Raw genomic sequence first — 26451 nt, 5'->3', positions numbered from 1 at the left:
CTGGACCTCCAGTTCAGGGACCAGCCAGAGGGACAGACAGGAACCGTCCCTGGACAGGTTGAGAGGCCTGGCGGGAGGCAGCTCCCGGGCTCCTCACACCAGCGAGAAGGGGTCAGGGGCTGGGGGTGGCAGCAGGGAGTCCCTGACAATCCCAGGCCCGTGCATGCACACATGGCGGGAGCCAGGGGTCCACAACCCCGATTTCAGCCCCAGCTGAAAGAAGGCACAAAGCCACCCCGCAGCACCCACCTGCCCAGGCTGTGCCAACAGGCCGGCCCAGGTCACCCCTTCCCCTGCAGAGTGGCCTGGCTCACGGTGGAGGCTGTCAGGAGCTTCAGGCAGAGGAGGGGCCAGAAGGGTCCCGAGGGGCCCCCCTGACATTCACAGGCTTCTGCAGCGCTTGGAGCCCTGGTGTGGCCCTGGCCTGAGATGGGGGCCGGGTGCAGCGAAGCTGGGGTGACAGAAAACCAGACAGCAACTAGGATGGGGCTGTGAGGACTAGAGTTAAGCAGGAGCAGCATGCTTGGCCAGGGGCTGGAGGGCTGCCTGGAGGAGGTGACTTCAAGCTCCAGAAAGAAGGTGCAGGAGGTGAGGAGATGGGCAGAGGGTGTCTGGAGGAAGGACCAGCCTGAACAAAGGCAGGGCGGCAGGAAGGGGGAGGGGAGAGGCTGGGAAAGGAAGGCCGGCTTGGCTGCTTGGCCAAGTCACCTCCCCGAGCACTGCCCCACCCAGCTCACACTCACAGCTGCCTCGGGAAGGATGGGCCAAGTGCCCCCCTCACCCCCACAGAGCCCGGGCCTGCCTCCACACACAGCCACAGTCCAGACCCAGACAGACCCACTCAGAACCAGGCTCTGGGGACCTGGGGAGGAGATGCCCAGAGACTTTATTGCCATTCTGCCCAACAAAGGCCTTCAGGCATTGCCTGAGAACAGGCTGGGAAGCAGCCCCAGCAGGGGGTCATGCCTGAGACCCTCCAGCAGGTCACAGGAGGAAGGAATGGCTTACACTGCAGCAGGAGGGCTTCGGGTTAGACACCAGGCAGCACTTCCTGAAAACATGAGGGCTTATAACATGTGGAGGCCCAAGTAGTGTGCGAAGGCAGGGCAGAGAGACAAGCCCAGGCACCCAGTCTCTGCAGCACAGCCCAAGAGCCAGAGCAAACCCAGCGTGAGACTATGGGAGGGCCGTGCGACCGAGTGGGCATGGGGGTGTCAGCTGGGAACTGGCCTGGGAGGCAGGTGGAAGCACGCAGCCTCAGCGGCCCGGTGGGCAGGGCGCGGGGGCAGGGGTGGGTAAGAGGATGCTGAGCCCTGGCTGGGCCCTCAGTGCTCGGGTCTGCTCAGTTCCTTCAGGAAGCCCTCCCTCTAAACCGTGTTCCGCCCCAGACACCCCAGGAGGGGCTCTGCAGACCCCAGACTGGCTGGGATCCATCTCAGCCTCCCGCCTCTGTCCCCGTTGGTCACACCCCTGAGCCAGGATCCAGCCACACATACCAGAAGCTGGTTGCGGGGTGTCAGCCCCGCCTGGGTGGGGACTTACTGGGCCTGGGGTCTGGGCACCCTCCAGACTCTGTAGAAAGGCCACCACTGCCAGGTTTCCAGCTGCCTCAGCCTATGGGGAAGCAGTGGGGAGGGGCTGCCTTGGGCCACTACCAGCAGCTGGCCCAAGGATCCCCGTCCCCAGGACTTCCTTCCCTGCCCCAGCCCACACACACAGGGCCCCAGCAGCTCCTGTACTGTCTCATCCCCACTGCTCAGGGCTCCGAGAAGGGGACAGCGTCCCATGGTCCTGCTCGGGGAGGGCTGGGCATTTGGGGATGGGGCAAAGGGGCAGCTGGTGAATTGTCCGGGTGTCCTTCCCGGAGGTGGCAGCCTTTGGAGAGGCTGCAGGGGGAGGGGGCACTCACCACGTGCAGGGCGCTGTGCCCGTCATAACCCGGCTGCCCCAGGTCAGCCCCTGCCTGCCACCACACCTCCAGGCCTTTGAGGTCAGCCCTGGATGCCAGCCTGGGGGTGGGACAGAGGAGGAATTGTTGGGGTCCGCTGGGCACCTGTCCATCTGCCCACCTGCTTGTGCCCCAGGTGCCCTGGACGCTCTTACAAAGCCAGCCCCAGACAGCTGACCCAGTAGTGGCCTGGTCCTGGGGCAGGAGTCACTGGGGCGATGGGGCAGCCTGGATTCTGGTGTCACCCAGTGGGTGGCACTGTGACTCAGGTCAAGTGTGCACCTGCACACGCACACAGACACACCTGAACACGTGCACACACAGGAGCCTGCGCACACACACATGCACGCCCCACGCTAGTTTCACATTTCACAACACTGTTTTTCCCCGGGCAGGGTCCACAGAGGAGGAACGAATGTTCCTCTGAAGCAGCCCAGTGTTTCAGAGAGGGGGACACAGGAGCCCTGGGATGGCGGTTGGGCCTGGACCCTGGCCAACTGCACGGGGTTCCTGGCTGGGACAGGGGTCTGGGCCCACCTGCCCAGGATTGGCAAGCCAGGCCCTCACCAGCTCCTCCTCACCCTGCCACCCTCCTGAGAAGAACCCACTCCCCACCTGGGGAGGCCAGGAGCAGGCTAGGTGGGGACCCAGCAGAGAGGGCCTCAACCTGGTGTGCAGTGGGGGAAGTGGCCTGGTGAGAGAGGGGCTGCCCCCTCCTCTGGAGGGCCCTTAGGGACTCTGCTCCAACCCAGGAAACAGCGGCAGCCCTGCAGTGAGTCCTCTGGATGGTCCCATTGGCCCCTCCTGAACTCACCCCAAGAGGCCAAACCCCACAAACACACCGGCCCCTAGGAAGGCCTGGCTGAGGGGCTCATGTCCACCCAGCGGCTTGGGCTGGCCAGGCCCACTTCCCAGCAGAGTCCTGGACCAGGGTTCTGGTTCCAGCTCCCACATGACCTGACTACTGCCTCAGTTTCCCCATCTGTCAATGGAGCCAACAAGACCTGCCTAGAGTGCAAATCTGGACCGAGTCACCCCAGACATCCCTTCAAAGGCAAGCCCAGGGGTTGTGGGCCCATCCCAGAGGAGGAGCCAGGGCTGCTGGTCCACCCACTCACCACCCAGCCAGTCCACCGAGCCTCCGCCAGCACCCGCTACCCAAGCCTGGGACCCGAACTTGCAGGGACACACCTGACACGCGAAGCATCCCCACCCCGGCCACCACCTGCACCCGGCCCAGGTCCCCTCCTGCCTCTGACTCTCCCTTTGGGTCCCTCGGAGCCATCCTGGCCTCAAGCAGCCCAGGCCGGGCACAGGAGGCAGCACCAAGTCACCAGGCACAAGGTGGGGGAGGGGGACGCGCCTCTGGCTGCCACAGAGATCCCTGCAGCACTGCCCCACCTCCACTCAGCCCCACAACCAATGCCCGCACCGAGGGCCTCCCTGCGCCTCGGTCTCCCCAACAATAACATGACGTCAGAAGCCCTGAGCCTGCCTCGGTGGGCACTCAGGCAGCATGTGGTCGGAAGGCACGTTGGCCACTGGTGCCATGAGGCCAGCAGGTGGGGGCTGGGCCTAGGTCAGCTTATCCCAGGACAGGAACCACACTGGGGAGAACAGAGCTCACGAGACCTGTCACCTGCTCCCCTGTGCCCCACCTGCCCCAACCTCCCCAAATGCAGCCCCGGCCACCCTCCAGCCATAGCCCAGTCCCCCTCACACCGGACCGCCAATTCCCATACCCCTCCTCAAGGCCGCCACCCATACACACACGCGCGCACACACACCCTTGCTGGACTGTTCGCTCAGCTGGGAACAACCCCTTCCCCTGCCCCATGCCATGGTGCAGGGCAGACACCTCTTCCCCGATGGTGCAGGCGAGGTCAGCGGGCCTCTCCTCTGAAGCCCCCACACCCTGATGACTTGTCCCTCCCAGTGGGTCTGGCTTCCCTTCCCCGAGCGGTGTCCCCCACATCCCTGAAGGCACAGGTGCTCTAGCCGAGCTCACCTGCATAGCTCCGTCCCTGCCTCCTCCAGCTCCTGGGCAGACAGGGAGGCCCCGGCCGCCCGCAGCAACCCAACGATGCCCGGATGCCTGCGTAAGAAGGAGTGTGCTGACCTTCTGCTCTGGCCAGCCCAGCCCTGCTGCATCTCACCCAGGAGCCAGCAGGGCTCATGTCCTGTGCATGGGGACAGGGACCTGCCTTCCCGGGACCCCAAAGCCCGAGCCTCAGACAAGGGCCCATCCCCCTAATTCTCTGCCCCGGCCCATGTGACATCATCTCGGGGTCCCACCACCTCCATTTGTCCAGGATACCTTCCTAGGACAGCTCAGGTCTGCAAGGAGTGGGGGTCAACTCTTCGGCACCCCCGCACCCAGCCCCACAGGGGAGGGCATTGGCTCCTCCCAGCTCGGTCTCCCCCACCCATCTCAAGGGAGAGCCCAGCCTAGAGGACAGCCTCACAGGAGCTGGCGGGCCTCACTGCACACCCAAACGCTGATCATGTCCCCTGACCTCCTCGGCCAGGCCCAGGGAACACCGAATCAATCGTGCTGACTGCCCTTGGGGTGGGGTGGGGGCGGGAGCCTGGTCAGTGGAGTCTGTGGGGGTGGGGGCGGGGCTCCAGCAAGGCCTTGGAGCAGAGGCACAAAGGCCCGAAGCCACATAGTCCGTTGGATGGGGTGACCTAAGCACTGTGCCATCGTCGCTGACCGCGACCCCACCTCTGCCAAGCAGCACAAATCCCCGCCCCCCATCACCCCACCGTTAGGAGGCTGGGAAGAGGTGTGAGACGGTAGCCTCCCCAAAGTGCACTTGGGCACAGCAGGGCCAGGCAGGCGGCCTCTGGGAGCCTGGCGGGGGAGTGAGGCTGGGAGACCGGTGGGGAGGCTGCTGTGAGCCTGGTCCTGTGAGTCAGGAGGGGACGAGGGGGCGGGACGGTGTGAGCTCCCCTCCTCACCACCCACCCACGCCCAAGGACGCCCCGTCCAGGATCTCCAGGCTGGAGCACCTTCACAGCCCCTCTCCCTCCTGTCCACCCCCCTGTTATCTCCTGTTGTTTTGAGTACCCCGTCAATGCTCACAGGCCCTGGAAAGTACCTTCTAGGCCAGTCCTCCCTTCAGAAAGGGCGCCACACCCCACCCCAGGGCTCACTGCTGGGGAGGGGACCCACGACTGGGCACCTCAGGGTCACATGGCCTGCGCTCCTCTCCACGGACTCCTGAGTACTCCCTCCCCGCAAAGAACCCAGGGTCCTGCAGGCCCAGGGGGAATCTCCAGGAGTCCTGGGGTCTCCGAGCAGGCATGTGGGTGTGGGCACTGGCGCCGGCAGACAGGCCCTCCGCCTTCCCAGGCCCAGGCTGCTGGACGAAGGGGGAAATGACCCCATCCCAGCAGTGCCGGCCCCGCCCCCCTCCGCAGGGCACGTGCGCGCACTCTGCCTCTGTCGCTGCTCTGGGTTAGGGAACAGACACCTGCCAGGGCTTGCTGGGTGGGGCCAGGGACTCCCACATGCAGGGGCTGGACCTGTCTTCCAGGCCCCGAGTGGCCTGTCGCACCCCAGATCTGCCGCCAACTAGCCTGCTTCTTACTTACCCTGTCTGGCTACTGGGCCAGGGCCTTCTGCCCCACCTCCACCCCAACCCCCCATACCCACAGGCGCACGGGGATGACTCGGGGAACACCTGGGCACCCCCCGGCTTCGTCCATACCATTGCTGTTTTCTGAAAACTCTAGGTGGGGTGTTACTGGGCCCCGGGCTGGGTGGGCGGCCTTTAGGAAGCAGGCGTCCTCAGCCTCTCCCAGCGCAGCCTCAGGAGGCTGTGTGAACACAGGAACTCTTGGCCTCTCTGTGCCCAGTACCTGCCCCGAACAGCCAGCAGCAGCGGGCTGAGGCCGTCTGTGTCCCGCGCGTTCACGTCCACACCTCCCTGCAGCAGCATGGCGACTGCCTCTGTGCGCCCTCCGCGGGCAGCCGTGTGCAGCGGGGTTTGGCCATTAAAGTCCACCAGGCTCAGGTCACTGCCCTGGGGTGACACGAGGACATGCGACCCCTGAGCGAGGGCCGGGCAGGGCCAGGTAGGCCATGGGGAGGGTGGAGTCCCTCTGAGGATGGGGCCCAGCACAGCCCCCGTGCCCACCCTCAAAGCCACAGCGAGACCCCGCCAGCTGGCAGGACGGCCCCACTGCCCAGTCTGGCAGACGAGGGCTTAGTGTGGTCAGTGGGTGGATGAGAGGCCTTCCTGCCTGCAGGGGTCCAGAGCTCCCGGGCCAGGCTGGCTGGGGCTGGACCCCGGGTGGGGGAGGCTCACCAGTTCCACCAGTGCCCGCAGCACCTCCAGGTCACCGGCTTGGGCGGCAGCACAGGCCAGGCTGGGTATCAGGGCGCTCCGCAGGGCATCTGCCTCCTGGGTGGGGAAGGCAGCACCCTGGAAGCCACACCTCCCTCTGGCGTCCGACAGAACCGGCGGTCCCTGGTGCTGTCCACCCTGGTCCCCCTGCCAGCCAACACACAGGGGGCCGAGGAGCCCAGGGTGTGGGCGAGAAGGAACCAGAGCTGCCACGTCGGAAGGCATGGGCTTGAGCCTCACTACCCCACACCGCCCAGGCCCACCTAGGACCCCTGCCCCGGGAGCCAAGGCCAGGCCATGAGGCCACCATCCCGCCCTGTCTTCACCAGGTGTGTGGCCTGCCACTCACCCTCCAAGACTCTCCCACCTGTCCCCACCGCTGCTGGAACAGAATCATAAGCGTGAGGGGAGCGTGAGAAGGAGAGCCAGGCCCCTCCCCTGGAAGAAAGGCCCTGCTCCGACAGCTGCACCTTCCCAGAAGAGCCACCTGCCCCGAGCACCTGGCATCCAGGAGCTCCCCAAGATGCCAGAAGGCTCGGGTCCTGGCAGAGGCCCCACAGGTGCCACCATGCCCAGTGGGCATGGCATGGCCTGGTGACCAGGCTGCCGCCTCTGGCCCGCCTCCATAGAGCATTCAGGCCCCATGCAGCCGCCCTAACAACACCACACATGCCAGCCCCTTCCATCTGCCCATCACCCACTCCAGCAGTTGCAGCAAATGGCTCACAAGACAGGTCCATCCCTGCATGGGGGAAACTGAGGCACTGAGATCTGGGGCAGGACCCCAGGCAGTGGGGAGCAAGGCTGTCTGGCCCGCCAGGCCCCATGTCAGGCCTGGATGCTTGACCCAGTAGCCAAGGGGGCATTTGTAGGGTGCACAGAGGCCCCATCCCCCTCAGACCCCAGGCCTTGAAAACACCCCTTCCTAGGACTAGACACCCCAGTTGTGCAGAGGACATGCTCAAACGCTAACCCTCATCTCCGGGTTCAGGTGGGGGCCGGGAACCCCTGATGCTCAGAGCCTGAAAGAGCCCAGAGCAAGTACCCCCCGCCCCCGACACCCACCCGTCTCCCGGACAGGCAGCTCCCCAGGCAGCCCACACTAAGGCACTGCTGCCAGTCAGAAGGCAGCGGCCTGCCAAGCCCTGGCCCCGGGGTCCCTGCTGCGTGCCCACCGCCTGGTCCTTCCTGCATGCTCCCCCATGGACCCTGCAACTCCTCCTCCTGGGCCCCAGAACCCGGGTGTGCCTGGCTGTTTGGGCTGGAATGATGGCTACAGGGGTTCATGGGTGCCTGGTGCGTCCCGGGGGACCAACAGGGTGTACAGCCCCCAGCTGCCACTCAGGCCCACATGCCACACCATTACCTGGCCACCGCTCAGAGTGAGGAGCCAGGAGACCCCACAGCCCAGCGCGGTGCCCTGCAGTGAGGGCCAGCGCTCCTCCGCCGAGGGCGGCGTCATCTCCCCACGAAGGTCCTTGGCCAGCAGCTGGGGAAGAGAACAGAGGCGAAGTGGCTCCGGGAGGGCCGGACGAGCAGCCCAGAATATCCTGGAGGGCCAGGCTCCCGGGGCACAGGTGGGGGTGCCCTCGGCCTGAGCCTCGGCCATGTGTGCTCCATCCCTCGGGTCCCCTCTCAGGGCCAGACCCACTCCCCAGCCCTACCAGCTCAGGGGCTCCAGGGGCCCCAAAGGCCTCTGCCCAGCCCCAGGGGCTGGCAGCCCAAGGGTCTGGGGCCAGCTGGGTCTGAGCCCTACCCTCCGGGAAGAGTGGAGGCAGGGGAGGGTTTCCTGGCGACAGTTTGGAGAGCCTCAGTTCTCAGCGCAGGCTGAGAAGGCACCAGGACAGGTGGAGCCTGGGCTGGGGGTCAAGTGAGGGCTGGAGGGCACCTGGGCCCAGATGGGGCCACATCCCTCCCTTCCCAAGCAGGGCACGCCCTGGGCCGGCCCGTCTCTTCCTTCGTCACCCCAGGCATGCCCCTGGGAGCCAGCTGACACACGTGTGCACACCGAGAGGACCCCACAGCACCTCCTTCCTGTCATCCAGGCTCAGCCCCGGCTGGCCCAGCACATACGACAGCTTGGCCAGGGCAGCCTCTGACGTCATGTCGAAGCCTGAGACGACGCCGGCTTCCACCATGGCCTGCAAGGAGGGGGCATGTGGGCAGGAAGGGCGCTCGCCTCGGCCCGAAGCCTGTGACGGGGGGTCAGAGCCCACCCTGCCATCCTCTTCCCCACTAGGCCCCGCTCTCTCAGTCCTACCATGCCTGCGGCATAGTCCGCGGTCACAGTGCCCTGGAGGCAGTGGGTACAATTGACAATGACCAGGCCGCGCCCGGTCGCCACCCTCAGCTCCTGCAGCAGGTCAGGCTTGCCGGGTGCGTTCCCTGAGCCGAAGGTCTCCATGACCACGCCCTTCATGGGAGGCTGCAGGAACGCCCGAACCTGTGGGGCGGTGGGGGCTGCATGGTGAGGGTCTCTGCCCTGGGCACCACTGAGGCCTGCCCTGTGCCCTCCCAAGGAGAGGGACCCCAAGCCAGAAGCAGCTGGTGCCCACTCTGCTCCCAGGATAGTGGGGCTCCCAGCAGGCAGGCATGGCTGCTGCCATCTGGAGGGGTTGCTCCCCCCACATTCTCCCAAAGCGCTGCCCTATCTGTGGGGACGAAGGCCTTATGTAGCAGAACACCGCGGAAACATTTCAGAGAGGTGGGAGAGGAGCTGAGAAGGCCATCAGAGGCCCCGGCGCTAACACCCCTGCCCAGCACAGCAGGGGGGCCGAGCCAGCTGGGATCTGGGGGAGGAGTGCCACCCACCAGGCCCACATGGAGGACCCGCTCGTCTGGCTACGAGCTGCACACCAGCCCTGTCCGCTCCCTGAAGGCTGGAAAGCACCGAGCACAGGAGAAGGGGGACAAGGGATGGGGACAAGGGACGGGACGGGGACCAGGGATAGGGGACAGGGCCTTGGGCCAGTGGGCCACACTGCGGACATCTCAGGTCCATGTGGGGTCTTCACTGGCTGGTGAGGGCCCCAGGGAGCCTGGGAGCCATGGGAGCTGCAGAGGGCTGGGGATCAGGGCCACAGGGCAGGAGGGCCAGGGCAGTCCCTACCAGGGCAGCGGGGATCCCGGGGTAGAGGCGCAGCAGCCCCACATCCTGCTCCATGCTGCCACGCACCACCAGCTCGGCCTTTCTGCCAACCCTCCGCACCAGCTCCCTGTTGACTGCGGGGACAAGGGAGGGCCTATGTGGCACCTACAGGTCTCCCACCAGCCGAGCAGGAGACCCTCTGCACAGCTGCCTCCTCCCTTGCTTTCAGAGCCCCGAGAGCCTTGGAACCTCAGCGCCACCCCCACCCTGCCTCCTCTCCCACAGGCAAATCCCCCCAGGCCTCGGCGCACTCCACACTGTGCCCAGCTCCACAGCATGCACGGGACTGAGGAGGAGGCGCTTGCCGGCCAGCGAGAGACCCACGGCCGAGCAATGGGTGAGGCAGCCTTAAGGGTGATGGCCAGGGAACCTCTGCTGGCCAGGCGAGGGGGCAGGAGGGTCCCGCAGAACTGGAGGTCCAGCTGCATCTTGCAGGCTGCGTGGGGCTTCAGGTGGGCGCTGCAGAGGCAGGTGGGCAGGCGGGCCCAGCTGGGGAGCCACCGGCACTCACTGCGCTCGGTCACACGCGTGGGGCAGCATCATCGGGCCAGCCAGCCTCCTCCACCCCTAGCCAGGCCCCACTGTGCCCACTGCCCACCCAGTCAGTGGATGAGTGAGTGGATGAGTGAGTGAGTGGATGAGTGAGTGGATGAGTGAGTGGATGAGTGAGTGGATGAGTGGGTGGATGAATGAGTGGATGAGTGAGTGGTGAGTGAGTGGATGAATGAGTGGATGAGTGAGTGGATGAATGAGTGGATGAGTGAGTGGATGAGTGAGTGGATGAGTAAATGGATGAGTGAGGGGATGAGTGAGTGGTGAGTGGATGAATGAATGAGTGGATGAGTGAGTGGTGAGTGGATGAATGAATGAGTGGATGAGTGAGTGGTGAGTGGATGAATGAATGAGTGGATGAGTGAGTGGTGAGTGGATGAGTGAGTGGATGGATGAGTGGATGAATGAGTGGATGAGTGAGTGGATGAGTAAATGGATGAGTGAGTGGATGAGTGAGTGGATGAATGAGTGGATGAGTGAGTGGATGGATGAGTGGATGAGTGAGTGGATGAGTGAGTGGATGAGTAAATGGATGAGTGAGTGGATGGATGAGTGGATGAGTGAGTGGGTGAGTGAGTGGATGAATGAGTGGATAAGTGAGTGGATGAGTGAGTGGTGAGTGGATGAATGAATGAGTGGATGCATGAGTAGATGAGTGGATGAGTGCATAGATGGATGAGTGAGTGGTGAGTGAGTGGGTGAGTGAGTGGATGAATGGTCTTTCGGACCCCTCACCTCTGGGGCGAGAAGGCCTCCAGCTGATTCACCCCAAAATCCTAATATGTGCCCATCACCTCCTCCCCACACCCAGGGCAGGTGTTGGCGGTGGTGCAGGGCCCAGGGAAACGGGAGGGGGTGGATATATGGGGCAGTGCCCCTCAAACCCGGCGATGCAGAGGAGCTCCCAGAGGGCCCGCCTGTCCTCGAGCTGAAGGCCGCCGCTCTGGCAGCGCTCGACCCCCAGGGCTCTCCCAACCTTCCCACTCCGCTGTGGGTTGGGGTGGGGGGCTGATGCCACAAGCCCAGCCCCCAAACCCTCAGAGGCCAGCGTGGAGGATGGGGTCCGTTCCCTCAGCCCCTATGCAAACTCACAGAAACCTCCCTCTGAGCAGGGCCAGACACCAGGACTCCCACCACACTGTGGGGCATCAGAGCCTGCCCAGGGCAGTCAGCATCCTGGAGGCCCGAGAGCCCAGCCCAGAGAAACCGAGGCCTGGGGTGGGGAAGGGCCTGGGCACCTGGAGAGCCCGGCACAGTGCCAGCACAGGAACCCGGGCAGCGGGACCCCCGCACAGGGCTCTTCCCCCGCCCACAGGTGGATGTCCACCCACGTGCCCCCGGCCGCTTCTGCCAGAGCAGCTTGCATGTGATAAAAGGACTTTCCTGGCATGGTGTAGTTGAAGGGGGGAGATGTGGGGTGCTGGGGATGGGGGGAGCAGGGACCTGGCCGTGAGCCCAACCCCATCAGAGGCCATGGCATCAGCCACAGACCCACGCGAAAGCGACAAGACGTCCTTTAACTAAGGGTGCGCGTCTCAGCTGGACAAGCAGATGAGGCGTCCGCGGCGGGGAGGAGAGGCACTGCTGCCATCAGCAAAGCACTGTGGCTGCAGGGGGGCTACGCGGGGACAAAGAGGGCCACGCCCGCCCTGCACTCAGCCTCACCTCCTGAGAGCCTGTGGAGGCCACCCCTGAAGCCCCGGTCCTTGCCACTCAGGCCTCCTGGAGGTCAAGGGAATGACTGCCCCATGCCCAGGGGCAGGGAGGAGGTGGTGGCCCTATGGCCAGGCAAGGCCTGCTGGCTCGGCCCCTGTGCCCCCAGGAGGGGCATGGCCCTGTTTCATAGGGAACTTAGCGCAAGAGCCAAAGGGTGTAGTCTGGGACCTCAAAGCTGGATGTGGCACAGCTGGGGCGGCTGGGACGTGTCTGGGAGGGAGGTGGCTTCTCCCAGTGCACGAGAAGGGCTCTGGGGCTCTGCACTGGGGTGACCACAGCTGGTGAGTGACAGGCCAGTCCTGACCCCACAGCAATGCTCCCTTCTCCACTCTCCTCTGCTCCAAGGCCCCCAGCAGGGTGGGCCAGGGCCAGGGTTCAGCACAGAAGGGTAAGGGTGCTGGATGTGGCTGGGGGTGACAGTGTGGTCTCCTCGGACACAGGGAAAGGACAGGGCCAGCAGGCCTCCCTGAAGCCTCCCACACATCCCCCCACTGTGTGGCACCAAGCAGACTGCGCCAGGAGCACCAAGCCCGCCCGAGACTCCGGGACCAGCCCAGCCCTCACTTCCCAGACAATAGGTAAAAAGCCCAGGACAAGCCTTTGACAGGGTGCTGGCAGCCAGCACCCCGGCCCAGGCTGGCGTCGCTACCCCAGCGGGCTCAGGGAGGGTGGGGGTGCGCATTGCCAAGCCATGCCTCTCCCCAAGGGCCTCAGCAGCTACGCCCTGGGCAAGGCCTGGGCTTTCTCAACACCAGGTGCCGGAACCAGCCCGGCAGCCTGGCATCAGGTTCCCACAGCCACCTGCACGTGGGAAACACTCGGGGGGTGGGGGCTGGGGCTGGGGCAGCCTCCCATCCACCCAGCCTTCATGCTGTGCCCAGGAGCTGCTCTGCCACCTCGGGCCTGAGGTCAGTGAGACTTGAGCCTCGCGGCCTGCCCAGGCTTGGCACGGGTGCTGGCGGAGTCCCTGGAACCCAGAGCATGGGCCTCTGTGCCCTATGGGCGGGGTCCACCCACCAGCAGAAACTCCACTCTGAGCCCCAGATAAGGTGTGAGTCAGGCGCCATGGAGGAGCCGGGACCACAGCGCAGCCACCCACACCTCTAGCTGCTCCCTCTCCCTGGGCTGGAGGGGCCGCATACCTTCATCCAGCATGGGCAAGCAAGCATGTACCCCACCAGCACCCGCTCACAAGCCACCTCCTCCAAGAAGCCTTGTGGGCTGCCCCGGCCCTCAGTGAACACGTGGGCCCCGGCCCAGGCCCCTGAGACCCGGTGCTGTAACGTGTCAGACACGCGGATGTGTACTGGCCTCACACTCCCTAGAAGGTGCTGGAGCCAGCAGCAGGAAGAAGGCACCGGGTGAGAGCCGGGACAGGAGTCAGCCCGCAGGCCTGCGTTGGTGCCTCCCCGTGGGAGCCTGCCTCAGTTTCTCGCCTGTAGAGCCAGGCATTTTCCTCTGTCCTGTCCTGCTGAGGGGCCAGATTTCAGACGCACAGCTTGTCTTGAGAACCAAAGACTCTGGGTGCTTGTCCACAGGCCAGGGCAGAACCGAGGTGGGCCAAGTTCCAGCCAGGCACGGTGCCCTTTAATTCTGCCAAGTCGCAGCCACCAGCTCCCTGCAGCAGCCCTTCCCTGGCACCGGCCCTGGGCAGGCACCTGGCCCTGCTCTCGCCGGGCTTACTTGTGACATCAGCACCCATGGTGGCCAGAGGTGGCAGGTTCGGGGAGCAGAAGGCCGCAAACCTCCGAGTGTCCACCTTGGTCGTCCGGTTGCCCCGAAACAGCTGATTCTGGAAGAAGAGGCACACCTGCAGGACGGGAGCCACGGGGCTCAGAGAGACCATCAGCCTGTCCCCAACCCCCCGCCTTCAGCTTCCTCCCTGCCATCAATGGGGTGCTCAGACCCAGTGGGAGGCGGGACTATAACCCCACCCACCGCAGGCAGAGACCCTCCTGGGAGCAGGTAGCACCAGCCTCAGGCCCTTCCCTGCCCTGCCACCTAGCCCCAGGCCAACCAGAGCCCTCAGGGGCCTGGGAACCCCCAGGCCTTGGGTGTGCAGTGACTGGGCAGCAGGAGGGGCGCCGTCCTTCCCTCCCTTCCCGCCTGCCCACTGCCCCCACCCCTGCTCCTTAGGGAGCCCAGGACCTCGTCTCAAAGGTGCAGCGGGCGTGGCTAATCTGGAGGCCACCGCCCATGGCGAATGGGAGTCCCCCAGACCCCTGCTGGGCGTCGGGCTCTAGTCAAGCTGCTCAATGGCCTTGGGTAAAGCCCCACCCCAGAGTGGGGAGGTCTCGGTACACATCTTCCTGGGACACCACATGGAACAGGGAAAGGCGTGCAAGAGGGAAATGGCGCCCTTCGAAGCCATGATGGCTGCCTGTTTTAATGGAAACTTACATACGTATCTCTAACGTAAATATCCCTGATATCAGGCCTAGAAGACAGCGCACCCAGCTATTGGCAGTGGCGTCTGGGGAGGGGCTGGAGGACTTTGTTTCCCGGCTGTTCTCCGGAACCCGCCCCTGCCCCGCCTCCACTTGCACCAGGGTGGGTACCTCTGGAATCACATACTGGCCGGCCATGAGCAGTGCGCCCAGCAGGTTCTCACGGCCGTCGCTCCACAGGGCGTGGATGGGCACCTGGGGGAGAGGCCGGGGAGGAAGCCCGTGATGCCCAGCTCTTCTCTCTAGGAAGACCCCCAGGCCGAGCCCAGGAAACCTGGGCAGGGTGTGGGGAAGAGCAGGACAGGCAGGGCTTGGACTGCAATACACAGCCTGGGGATGGGAGTACTGGGGACGGGCGCTCAGAGCAGCTGGGCAGTAAGCCCGTCTCCAAGGCCGCCAGCCACAGCTGTCCCTGAGGACGATGCCAGCCTGCACCCAGGGCCTCAACCCGCCCACCAGCTCCCTCTACAGGTCCAAGTGCCCAGTGCTGTCAGCAAGGGCCAGCAGGTCCCCATACTGGAGAACGCATCACAGGCCTCCCACCCCAGCTGCCCAGCCTGGCTGCCTGGCCCTCGGGACAGATCCCTCACTATCCCAGCAGAACTGTGGGCTGAGTGGACGGTGATAGGGTGAGGGCTGGGTGGGCTGGGATGGGGAGGAACTGCCGGGGATGCCAGGCACAGTGCCCCTCCCGCAGCTGCCTCTGTCTGGCATGGGCAACTGTGCCCTGTGGGTGACTGAGCAGTACATCCCAGGAGGGCACAGGTGGGCAGAACTGCCTCGGGGGGCGGCGTGTCTCTGCACAGGTCCTCAGGGGGAGGTGGCCTGGCAGTGGTCAGTGCAGGGCCTCTGGAGGGAGAGAGCCCTGGCCAGGGGCGGCAGTCCTGGGTCCTGGGACCACCCTGGCTCAGCCCTCACGTGGTTCGTGGCTGTGGGTGAGCCCCTGGCCCATGAGCCTCAGTTTCCCCAACGCAGGCCAACATCAGGGTTAGGAAAACACACGTGTGAATGTTCCTGGGGCCTGTGTGCCCTTGGTCCCCATGGAAAGGCCCAGGGAACATTCTGCTCTCCTGGGGCTAGGGAAGGTCTGGGAAGAGGAGAAGCAGCCTGAGCTCTGTCCCTCCTGAGCCCCGTCCCTCCTGAGCCCTGTCCCTCCGTCTTGGGCTCCGGGGCAGGAGGCACTGCTCTGACGCTAACAGGTGTGTGCAGCTGGCCCCAGGAGACCCTGGAGGGAAGAGGGAGATGGCGCCGGGCAAGCAGAAAGGAGTGACTGAGCCGCCTCCCCGGAGACACCCGGCGGACCTCCTAGGAGGGCCTCCTTGGAGCTTTCTGGAGCTGCCACCAAGCTCAAAGGGACATGGGTACCGGTTCCCCACATGAGATCTCGGCCTCAGCTGTGGGAAAGGATCCCAGAGGGCCCAGGTGCCCATTGCCACCCACAGGCAGCGGGGACCCCAGTCGGCCCCCAGCAGACTGCCACCCACAGGCAGCGGGGACCCCAGTCGGCCCCCAGCAGACCTCCCTGGAACCTCCCCGCAAATCCAGTTTACAGAACACGCCACTGGCCGTGGCTTGTGGGATTTGTGCAGGGTGAGGGTGAGGGAGGCGGGGAAATCGTGTGCCAGGGGCCCCAGGATGGCATCACCTGGAACCATAGTGGGTGGAGAAAAGAGAGGGGCCCAGGCAGGGTGACCAGAGAGGGCAGAGAGAGGGGCCCAGGCTGCTCTGTGGCCACCTTGCTGCGCTGACGTCGAGGTGGGCAGCAGCTTCGAGGAAGCATCGGGGGGAGAGGAAGGGATGCCTGGTGCCCCCAGGGCGGAGGTGGGCCTGGCTCTGGGTGCTCTGGGGCCTCACAGCTCCCAGGGCCACCAGCAAGAGAGGACTCCAGCCCTGGGGCAGGTGGCACTGGCACCCGGGTGGGACCTGAGCAGTCAGAGCCCCAGCACCGGCCCTGCAGCAGCCTCCTCAGAAGCTGCTGGGCTGAGCAGGAAGCTCACGGTCCCGCAGCGCCAACCTGCCCTGTGGCCTCAGGAGGCCCCGATTCCTAGGAGCCCTGGGCCCCTGGGGTTACCTGGGCTCCGGTGAGGACGACGGTCTTCTGCAGGTCCTCCAGCATGAAAGACAGCACGGAGGCGGCGAAGGCCATGGTGTCCGTGCCGTGGATGACCACAAAGCCGTGGTACTGCTCGTAGTGTCTCTGCAGGAGGGGTGAGCTCAGGCAGGCCGGCCCCTCAGGGAGCGGGTGTGGGGGAGGGTGCAGCAGCGGGAGAGGGCCCAGAGGCGGAGGGGGGACTGGGGGAGGCGCCCATGGCACCCCGGCCCGGAAGGCCCATCTCTGGAAGGTGAGCCCCTGGCGTGGGGTCCTGGGACCCCCACACTCTCCCTGCCCCGAGGCTTCTGTGCCACTCAGGTGCGCCCACCACGTTGGGGCTCCCCTCACAGCACGCAAGAATGGGTCCCTCCGAGGGGCCTCTGTGCATTCCCCAAGGGTGGGAGTGCCTCTCGATGGCAGCAGGGGGCTGTGGAGGTACATGAGCCTCGCAGCCCAGAGCACAGGTCAGGCGGACACAACGGTAGGAACAGGGACCCCTGCAGGGTCCAGTCACCGCCATGGCCAGGAGCCAGCAGGTTGCCTGAATCTGGACCTGGGCAGGTGGGCAGGACACTGAAGGGCAGCAGTGAGGCTGGCCATGCAGGGACGTCCTCCAGCACCACCCCCCGGAGGGTGGCTAGCCCAGGCAATGGCTGCCAGGGCACCGTTCCAAGAGCCCAGAGCCCCATACCAAGCCTGGGCCTCCTGGTGGGCCATTGAAAGACCAAGCATTGCAGGCCTGGGAACTGCAGAGGAGCTGAGGTGGAGGAGGGGAAGGGCACCCTCTGCTGGCCACTCATGGAAAGACGGCAGGCTGGGCCACCTGCACTGAGAAGACCTTTGTGAGGCTGGGCAGGGTCCGTCCCTGCAGCAAGAATGGCAGGGCACCTCGGTGGGCCTCGAATGCAGTCAGGCCTGGCCTGTGGGGGCTGCCGGCCACAAATGGAGCAGCCTGTCCTGGTGGTGCTGCCCCCCACCCCGCTGCTGGGCAGGGGGAGCCCAGATGTTCCCACTCAAGGGAGCAGGGGGTTTGTAAGGGAAGCAGGTGAGAATTGGGACTGGAGGGGCAGGAAGCTCCCACCCAGTGGAGGCAGCTCAGGTAACACGGCAGTGTCCTATGATGGCAGAGAATGGAGAAGGGAAGCTGATGGGGGGGTGGTTCTGCCTGCGGGAGAGGGGGCAGTTCTGCCTGCAGGGTGAGCACACAGGTCGCTATAAACCACAAGACTCTGCCAGAGGCGCTGTGGTCCTAAACCCACCAAGACCCCAACTGGGAAGGGGACAGACAGAGGGCAGTGAGCAGGTCACCGGCCAGGTACCAGGAGCTTGTCTGCCCTCGAGGTAGCATTGCACACCATACCCCAGGTACTAACACGGACAGGCTAAGACAGCTGTTCCCACTGTGTCCTCGCCTGGAAGTCACCCTATACGCCCATCCACAGCTTGCATGGAGAGGGCCTCAGAGCCTTGCCCCCAGCTCTGACACGTGGACCCTGCCCTTTCCTGAAGCTGCCATTTCCAGGTGCTCCCAGATCCCAGGCTGGGCACGCCGACTCCACCCCAGACCCTGCAGCTCCTCGCCTGTCCCAGAGTGTTTCTGCAGGCCACTGCCCATCCACCAGCCCCGCCCAGCCCCGCCCATACCCGCAGCTCCCCAACACTCCACAGCCCCACCCACAACACAACCCCACCCACACAGCCCCACCCACTCCCCACAGCCACACCCATACAACACAGCCACACCCATACTCCACAGCCCCGCCCACATTCCATAGTCCTGCCCACATTCCACAGCCTCACCCACTCTCCACAGCCCCACCCACTCAGCCCCACCCACACAACACAGCCACACCCAAACACAGCCCCACCCACACAACACAGCCCCGCCCACACTCTATAGTCCCGCCCACTCCTCACAGCCCCACCCACACTCCACAGCCCCACCCACACTCCACAGCCCCACCCACTCTCCACAGCCCTGCCCACACTCCATAGTCCTGCCCATAGGCCACAGCCCCACCCACTCTCCGCAGCCCCATCCACACCCCACAGCCCCATCCACACCCCACAGCCCCGCCCACACCCCACAGCCCCACCCAGCACTCCCCAGCCCTACTACCTCGATAGTCTGGGCAACGCGAACCCACTCAGTGATGGTCATGTCACTGGAGTCGAAGAGGGGCTGGCACTCCAGCACGGTATAGAGGATCCTCTGGTTGGGGCTGGCCGGGCTGCGGAACGGGAGCAGTAGGAGGAACAGCAGGCTCCAGCTCTGCACCTCCTCCTGCTCTAAATCCCCTGACCCGCTCTGTCCCCTCTGGCTGAGCTGGGGCCCCTACACCAAGGGTTCTGCACACAGCAAGTTCTCAGCATTGCAGCTACAGGGCGCAGCACCCCTCCCACCTGAAGCCCCCCCCACCTGAAGCCCCCTCTCCCACCTGAAGCCCCCCTCCCACCTGGAGCCCCTCACAGGGGTGAGGACTTGGGCCAGGATGGGACGCTTCGACACTAGCCCCCACCCAGGCAGGAGAGGATGCCTGGAGGAAGCTGGCCTGCGTTGACGGCGGCAGTCAGCCACCACGAGGGCGACTGCCAGTTCACCCCAGCTGTGTGTGGGTCAGTTCAGGGAACCAGGCCCAGAGCTGAGAAATGGAGGGACCTCCCTGCAGAGGGCAAGGCCGCCTGGGACAGCTGGCTCCTGAGGTACAGGGTCCCTGGGCAAGGCCTCCTGGGACAGCCAGCTCCTGAGGTACAGGGTCCCTAGACAGGGGCACCGCCATCACACTTGCCGAACCAGCCTGGCTGGGGGTGTGGAAGGAGGGTGACCGGGGAGGGTGGGACCAGGCACAGGGGCACCCGCAGGCCCTGCCCTCCTCCCAGAGCTCTGCGAGGTTCAGGCGCTGGTGGAAGGCGGCTGCTGGTCAGTCCTAAAGCCCCCTAAGCTGCAGGGATGTCGGAGATGGGGGTGAGCAAATGGCTCATGTGGGCCTGGCCAGCGGTGCCCAGCCTCGGGATCGGCGCCCCCAGCAGCCATGCTCTGCCCAGGCCTGTGAGGAGCCCACACTCACGGCAGCACCAGGGTGTCCTCAGGGAGGCCGAGGGCTCGGGCGTGCTCCTCATCATGGAACATGGGCAGCGTCCTCAGGGTGGCAGCCAGGCCCGTCCCAGGCACGAGCACTGTAGGCAGAGTCCAGGTGGAGAGTGGGGTCAGGGGCCGGCAGCCACGGCCTCCTCCTCACTGAGGGGCGGGACTAGAGCTGGTGGAATGGGGCTCCAGCCTCATGAAAGTTAGAGACTGAGAGGAAGGGCTATGCCCGCCCTGGGACCCCAGAGTGAGGGCTGCTGACCCCTGTTTAGAAGCCATCGCTTCCTGCCTCGGAGCCCTTGGTGATTCCTCATTTCGCACCCGGACAGCCCCAGGAGCTCTGCCCAGGTCTCCAGCGGCTCCACCCAGGCTCTGCCCCAACCCCTTCTCCAAATGCTCAGCCCACACTCCCCATGAAGACCCCCGGGGCTCAGTCTTGGCCTCACTGTGGATGTGCTGTGGGATCCGCCTGGAAGTCCTGCCTCGTCCCCACTTCTCACACAGTAGGTGCCTCAAGGCCCAGATTAGGGCACCACCACCAGAAAGCCCTCCCAGATGCCCAGGCTGTAGTGCTGTTCCCACGTGCTCCCTCACTGGCCCTCAAGCTCCCAGAGGGCACGGGCTGTGTGTGACTCCCCCAGCTCCCAGGCCCGGAGGGGCTAGCAAACAGCGAGTACACAGACAGGGTGGCCCCACCCCCCGCAGCTCTGCCACCTTCCCGCAGTCTCTGAGTCTCAGTTCTGTCCCCTGAATGGACACCTGGCCACACCACTCATTCCCTTGGGCCAGCCGCTCAGTACAAAGCCCTGACCTCACAGCCACCCCTCCAGGGCCTCCAGCCAACCCCAAAGCCCCCTCCTGGCCCTCCCTTCCCTCCCCTAGCAGCAATGCCCCATCCTGTGCTGCAGCCGCAGCCAGGCACCTGCTTCCCCCTGCCTTCTGCAGCCATACCCATCTCCTGTCACTGGTTCACAAATTAACCCCAAAACTGGGCGTTAAAGCAGCCCCCTCTAATATCCCTCCAGCTGTGCCCCTCCCCGCCGTCCCCCCTCCACCGCTGGGTTCAGCCAGGTCTCCACATCTCCGACTGCTAAGTCGCTGGCCCTGGAACACCGGCCCATTGGCCCCGTGGAGGTTTGCGACACTCACGGTCTCCCCTGGCCTTGCACGAAGCCCCATGGGCCCCCGGGGACATTTCTGGAGGAGTGGATGATGCAGGTCGGCTGCTGACAAAATCATCCTGCCAGCAGGCTCAGCCAGCAGACGGGGGAGCCCGCGTGTGTTTGCCCGTCCAGCCTCTGAGGCGCCAAGGGCACAGCCAGGACACGGGCTGCGGGAACACAGGCCTGGACTCGCCGCCTGGTGAACCCCAAGGGCCCAACCTCAGACCCCAGGCATCCGGGGGCTCAGCATCCACCCCACACCAGTGTCCAGGTGTCCCCGTCTCATGTGTGGAAAACATGCGCCTCTAGTCCCAAGTACTCGGGAGGCTGAGGCGGGAGAATCGCTTGAACCTGGCAGGCGGAGGCTGTAGTGAGCCGAGATCACACCACCGCACTCCAGCCTGGGTGACAGAGTGAGACTGTCTCAAAAAAAAATTAAATCAATACATAAAAATAAAAAAGATGCCCACATCTCAATCCTCTGCACCTGTGGGTGTCACCTCATATGGAAGCGTCTTTGCAATGTGATTATATTAGGGGCTGTGAGGTGGAAGGTGGCCCTGGACTGTCCAGGTGGGACCTAAATGCCTCTCATGTTTCCTTACAGGAGGGAGGCCACACGGCACCGGCAGGCGGGCCACACGGAGGAGAAGGCCGTGTGACGACGGGGCAGAGCGGCCCTTGGAGATGCTGGCCTGGATGACTGCAGTGATGCAGCCACCACGCAGTGGAGGTGGCAGGGTGGCTCCTCCGCAGAGCCTCGAGAGGGACTGGAGCCCTGTGGCACCTTGGCTCAGCCCGGGGAAACCCCTCTCAGGCCCCAGCCTCCAGAACCAAGAATGAACATCGGCGGTGTTCAACCACCCGGCACGGTGGCCGCAGGAAACGAAATGTCACTCTCCATCCTCCGGCAGGTGAAGCTGGGGTGTCTGTGGAAGTCTGTGGACCCGCTCGTGGGAAGGTGGAGGGGGCACGCTCACGTTGTGCAAGGTGACTCGTGGGGCAGCGGCTTCCGGGAGCTTTGAGAACCCTGCAGAGCGGTGACACAGCCAGGCTGGAGGAGGACGTGGGCCCTGCTTTCCCTGCCGGGGAGGTGTGGGCACACAGATGAAACTGGCCAAAGACAGACTAAACTGCCTTGGTGTCCTCTTCTCTCTGAGCAAAACTCTGCACGTGTGCTTTCGCAGGGGTTGTTTTGGCTCATGCCTGTAATCCCAGGGGAGGCTGACGCAGGACGATGATTTGATCCCAGGAGCTCTGGGCAATTTCTTTTTTTTTTCTTTTTTTGTTTTTGAGATAGAGTCTCACTCTGTTGCCTCCAACCCCAGGGCTCAAGCGATTCTCGATTCTCCTGCCTCAGCCTCCCGAGTAGCCGGGATTATAGGCATGTGCCACCACACCTGGCTAATTTTCTATTTTTAGTAGGGACGAGGTTTCACCTTGTTGGCCGGGCTGGTCTCAAACTCCTGACCTCAAGTGATCTGCCTGCCTTGGCTTCCCAAATTGTCGGAATTACAGGCATGAGCCACCGTGCCCGGCCAAATTCAAACCTATACTGTCGCCAGTAAATTTTTCTTGCCAAGCTGCGAGTGGGCCACTTTCCGATGCTGGGGCTCCGATCCACCCCCCAGCAGTCAGTTACGAGCGTCAGCAGCCATTCCAACGGGTGTGTAGGGTACCAATTTGTTTTGTTTGTTTGAGACAGGGTCTCGCTCTGTCCCGCAGGCTGGAGTGCAGTGGCACTATCTCGGCTCACTGCAACCTCCGCCTCCCGGGTTCAAAGCAATTCTCCTGCCTCAGCCTCCCCAGTAGCTGGGACCACAGGTGCCCACCACCACATCTGGCTATTTTTTTTTTTTTTTTTTTTTTTTTTGTATTTTTAGTAGAGACAGGGTTTCACCATGTTGTCCATGGCTGGTCTAGAACTTCTGACCTCAAGTGATCCGCCCACGTCGGCCTCCCAAAGTGCTGGGATTACAGGCGTGAGCCATCGCGCCTGGTCAGTCACTCCCTCATCAGGGAGACAGTGGAGGCCAGATCTTTTATTGTTTTAAATAAACACCGGCTCTCACATCTAACTCTGATTTCGTAACTTGTATTACTTTCTCAATGAGGGCCTTCCAAAAGCTTCAAGAGCTCCAGAATCTGAACCATCCGGCCCCTGCCTGGGACCTCTTCCCCAGCCCAGCCAGGCAGGTGCCTGAGTTCGCTGGCGACCCGGAAACTCCTAGGCCCCCTGCCAAGCACCTGGAAGGGAGGCTCTGCTCACTAGGACAGTGGGTGCCGTGAAGTCAAGCTTAGGCATAGAGGCTGTGAACATGCAGCACCCATTCGGGAAGGAGGGCCAGGCCAAGAGCAGAGGCCACTGCAGTGACCGAGAAGCCACGGGCATCCTCCACCGACAGTCTCGGCTGCTGGGACCCTTGTGGCCAGTGGGCAGGGAGCTGCTCTTAGCTGCCTGGCCCCAAAGCTCTGCCCTCCCTGCTGTGCCTGCCAGGAGCCAGGCTCAGGAGGGACTCGGGCAGGCCAGCAAGCAGGTGGGGGTTCTCAGCTTGCACAGGAAGCCTTCAAATTTCTCGGCTGCGCAGAACGTGGCCACTGATGCCACCTTGGACTTGGGGTTATCAGCTCTTTGTGGATTCACCATACCCTTTGACCTGTGATACCCTAGATGAACTCAGAGAAGAGGTGGGTCTAGGGCTGTGCCCGCTGGCATCGCTTCTGCCCTCCCTGAACTCTGGCAGGGCTCCAGGTGTGCAGCGTTCCACCCACAGGCCACTGTTGACCAGCAGGCGCAGAAGGCATTCCAACAGCAACCAGGCAGCTTTACTGTGGCAAACCCACCACTCCCCTCGCACCTCCCCGGGAAGGCCAGAGCCCATGTCAGCAGTGCGGAGGGAATAAATCACTGATGTCCGGCGGGGCTGGACCTCAGCACTCATGGGGGCATGGAGGGGCCTGGCTCCCTCCCTGGCCTGTGAGTCCTGCCCTCCCTCCTGGAAGCCTCATCACTTCCCACACCGTGAGGCTCTGCACATCCCAGAAGGATGCCCGACTGCCGTCACACAGCAGAGCTGGCCCAAGGGCCCCTGGTCTCCCACAGCTCCCGCCCCTGGCTTCCCCACTGCTCCATGGCTGTGGGTGGCCCCCTCATCAGGGAGACAGTGGAGGCCAGATCTCCTGTCTTCCTCCTTCATCCTCTGGGCTGAGCCCATGTGCTCCCTAGAAGCCTTTCTGAAGTGGAGAGGGTGAGCAGTGAGGATGCCAGCCACAGGGGCACAGGAGGGCCTGGGTCTGACAGCAGCTTCCTCCTGGAAGCCGGCAGTGTGGAGCCAGGAGATGCTGCCTCCTCCTGTGATAAGAGAGACCCTCGCCTTCACAGAGGTTCTTGACGCTTGCCCTCGCTGGCTGGGACAGGCTGGCTGCTCGGAGCTCACGAGAGCTCGGGAGGGGCCCGTTCCTGCAGGTTCCTGGAAGCAGACGCCCCACATGGGTCAGCTAGCAACTGCTGGGGGTGACCTCAGAACCACACGAGGACAGGCTGCTGAGCACAAGCCAGGGCCTGCTGGCCTCCTCCTCTGTCCGGAGCCTGGCGACCCAGTGCACAGAGCACCGAGGGCTCTCAGGAGGCTGCTTCAGGCCTGAAGACTGGCTCCCCACACCCAGTTTCCAGCATTGAAGTCTCTCGTTCCCCACCCAGACACGGGACCTCACAGCCAGAAACACGGTGCACGCGTGTGAGTGTGCCCACAGGTTGCTGCAGTGAGCACGCGGGGACCGGCACGACGGGTGTGGGGGGGTTGCAGTCAGAGTCCGCCTGGCCCTGCAGCTCCAGCCACTCAAGACCTTTGTGTTGAGCTCAACGAAACTGCAGTTGGTCAAACACCAAGCCTGGAGGGGTAGCATCAGGGGCATCAGATGAGGCCCGGAGTCCACGGGTCTAGTCCCCACTGGGGCAGCTCTGGCCAGCTTCAGCCCGCTGGGCTCCCCCACTCTCTCCTGGCCCTCTCCCACCTTTGTCCTGCAGGCCTTGTGTCCTCAGAGAAGCCCTCCCTGGGCCACCCCAAAACTCCACGCCACCCACACACTGGGCCCTGGCAAATCCCGCCCCTGGGACTAGCTCCTTAATGCATGCCATCCCTTCAATGGCAGCCTCTGTCACTGGCTTGAGGGCCAAGCACAGGAGCCGTGTCACTCTGTCAGTGGAGTGTCACACAGGAGCGTTTGCCAAGCTGTCAATGACTTTGTCCCAGTCACAGGCAGAGGGAGAGGGCAGAATAGGCTCCCGGTAGCTGGACAGCCACGTTCCTGGTGCCTGCGCCCCTTGCAGGCGAGCCCCGCTGGGCTTTGTCTCCTGGGCTGGGCACGGAGTGGGCCTCCCAAGGGGTCTGCACCGGCCACAGTGCGGCGGGGTGGCCAGGAGGGGCAGCTGCGAGGGAACAGGCCGTGAGAATGGATAGGGAAAGGAGGGGCCGGGAAGTGGTTGGCAGACTGGCAAGGGACAAGAGAATGTTCTGGTCCTGCCAGGGGAGGCCCTGGGGCTCTGGCAGAGCCAGAGAGGGTTCCAGCTGCCTCAGCAGTGAAAACTGCGGTGGGCACAAGCAGGAGTGTGCAGAGAGGGGCTAGCCCGGGCAGCAGGGAGTGGGAGGAGGAGGAGCTGAAAGGGCTCCCGAGGGAAAGGCAGCCAGTGGACCGTGGAGGGTTGCAGAGGTTGGAGAAGGGCTGAGGGGGCTGTCCTGGCCCAGGGGAGGGAGCACCCCACATCACAGCAGCACCCGCGTAGGGGCCCCAGACTCCTCCTGGGAGCACCCGGGCATTCTGGGGGCTCCAGTGCAACCGTCCTCTCCCCATCCTGGTGGCCTCAGGTTTCCCAAGCTACCAACCTTCCTGTGCCCAGCCCAGGCTGGCAGTACCATGTGCAGTCTCATGGAGCTCAGCGCCTGTCCCAGGCACTGACCCCACCCAGGCAGAACTCAGCCCAGGTGCAATTGCTGGTCTCTGATCAACCAGGTCCATGCCGGGGCAGAGGAAGCAGGCTCTGAGGCCACCTTGGGTGTGAACGTGTGTGTCCCCGCAGGTGCCAGGCACCATTGCCGGACCAGGACCCCAGGGGATGGGGACAGCCTGCCGGGTGTCGCTGGTGAGGGGTCCTCGAAGCCTCCTCAGCCTTCTGGGCTTGTGTGTCCAGGGCAGGGGAAGCAGGTGATACCCTGGGGCCCTCCCGCCCCATATTCCAGGGCTCCGGGGCGCTGGCCCTGAGGGGCGCAGTGGCAGCCCAGGGGGCCTGGCCCCAGGGTCACAAGGCGCTCCGGAGAGCACCGCCACCGCGAGGACAGGCCGCGCCCTCTCTCCAGGTGGCGGCTCCAAACGCCGGGACGGCGGTGGCCCTGGAAAGGCCGGACCGAAGGAGAGGTACCCCAGCCCGCACCCCCCAGCCCCTCCACATCCATCCAGGTGCGGATCTGCCTCCCCCACGGCTCCCCTGGGTGGAGGACCGCCCAAGATTCCCGCCCCCGCCCGGGGCACCGGGTCGGACTCACCGCCCAGCTCGCTCCGCATGCCGATGGTGCCGCCGGTGTAGACGGCCAGCAGCCTCCGCTCGGGCCCCACCGCGCGCGCCATACCGACCGGGGACCGCGGGAGTGGACGGGGGTGCGGCGGGGACGCGGGGCCTGCGGGACTCAGGGACTGCGGGGAGGCGGCCCGGGGCGCGGAGGGCACCCTGGGAGGGCGGGGCCGGCGGGGGCGCCCCGGGGATGGGGCAGGACCTGGGGCGGGGCGGGTCCCGGGAACTGTCCAGGGTGGGAGAGAGGCGGGGCCTGGCGGGATCGGGGCCAACGGGGGACGCCTGCCTTCCCGGGGCTTTCTCTCAGTACCCGGGAAAGTCAGGTCTGCCCTCCGCAATGGCGGTTTTATAACTTTAATAACTTTAGCAGTTTTCATAAACC

General features: G+C 64.5%; 1 protein-coding gene across 2 annotated transcripts; it reads right to left on the bottom strand.

Annotated features, from left to right (window-relative positions):
- Positions 1-860: 860 nt before the first annotated feature.
- ASPG (asparaginase) lies at positions 861-26193 on the bottom strand. Of its 2 annotated transcripts, XM_064374514.1 has the most exons (16): positions 26044-26125; positions 19324-19432; positions 18375-18486; positions 16235-16360; positions 14275-14358; positions 13400-13526; positions 9410-9522; positions 8561-8743; positions 8328-8441; positions 7667-7789; positions 6262-6357; positions 5813-5976; positions 3957-4043; positions 1910-2009; positions 1543-1614; positions 967-1051 (listed from the first exon to the last, which is right to left on the bottom strand). In XM_064374514.1, the coding sequence occupies exons 1-16, from the start codon at positions 26123-26125 to the stop codon at positions 1031-1033; spliced, it is 1713 nt and encodes a 570-aa protein (XP_064230584.1). In that variant the 3' UTR covers positions 967-1030. The 2 variants fall into 2 exon arrangements, with proteins under 2 accessions (XP_064230585.1, XP_064230584.1); XM_064374515.1 differs by lacking the exon at positions 1910-2009 and having other exon boundaries at positions 861-1051; positions 26044-26193.
- Between the last annotated feature and the right edge of the window lie 258 nt (positions 26194-26451).

Source organism: Aotus nancymaae, unplaced genomic scaffold, assembly GCF_030222135.1.
Source record: "Aotus nancymaae isolate 86718 unplaced genomic scaffold, 86718_ANA_hifiasm-v0.15.2.pri h1tg000011l, whole genome shotgun sequence".
Lineage (NCBI taxonomy): Eukaryota > Metazoa > Chordata > Mammalia > Primates > Aotidae > Aotus > Aotus nancymaae.
Note: the sequence above shows the minus strand (reverse complement) of the source record. Positions and strands in the feature narration are given on the sequence as shown.

What these genes read in the sequence shown, in the direction of transcription:
- ASPG (XM_064374514.1), bottom strand. Translation starts at nt 26,125, where the DNA reads ATGGCGCGCGCGGTGGGGCCCGAGCGGAGGCTGCTGGCCGTCTACACC. An exon ending in GAGGACACCCTGGTGCTGCC is followed by an intron (nt 18,487 to 19,323) that starts GTGAGTGTGGGC and finishes CCCGTTCCGCAG; the next exon opens with CCCGGCCAGCCCCAACCAGA. An exon ending in GCGTTGCCCAGACTATCGAG is followed by an intron (nt 16,361 to 18,374) that starts GTAGTAGGGCTG and finishes CCCCTCCTGCAG; the next exon opens with AGACACTACGAGCAGTACCA.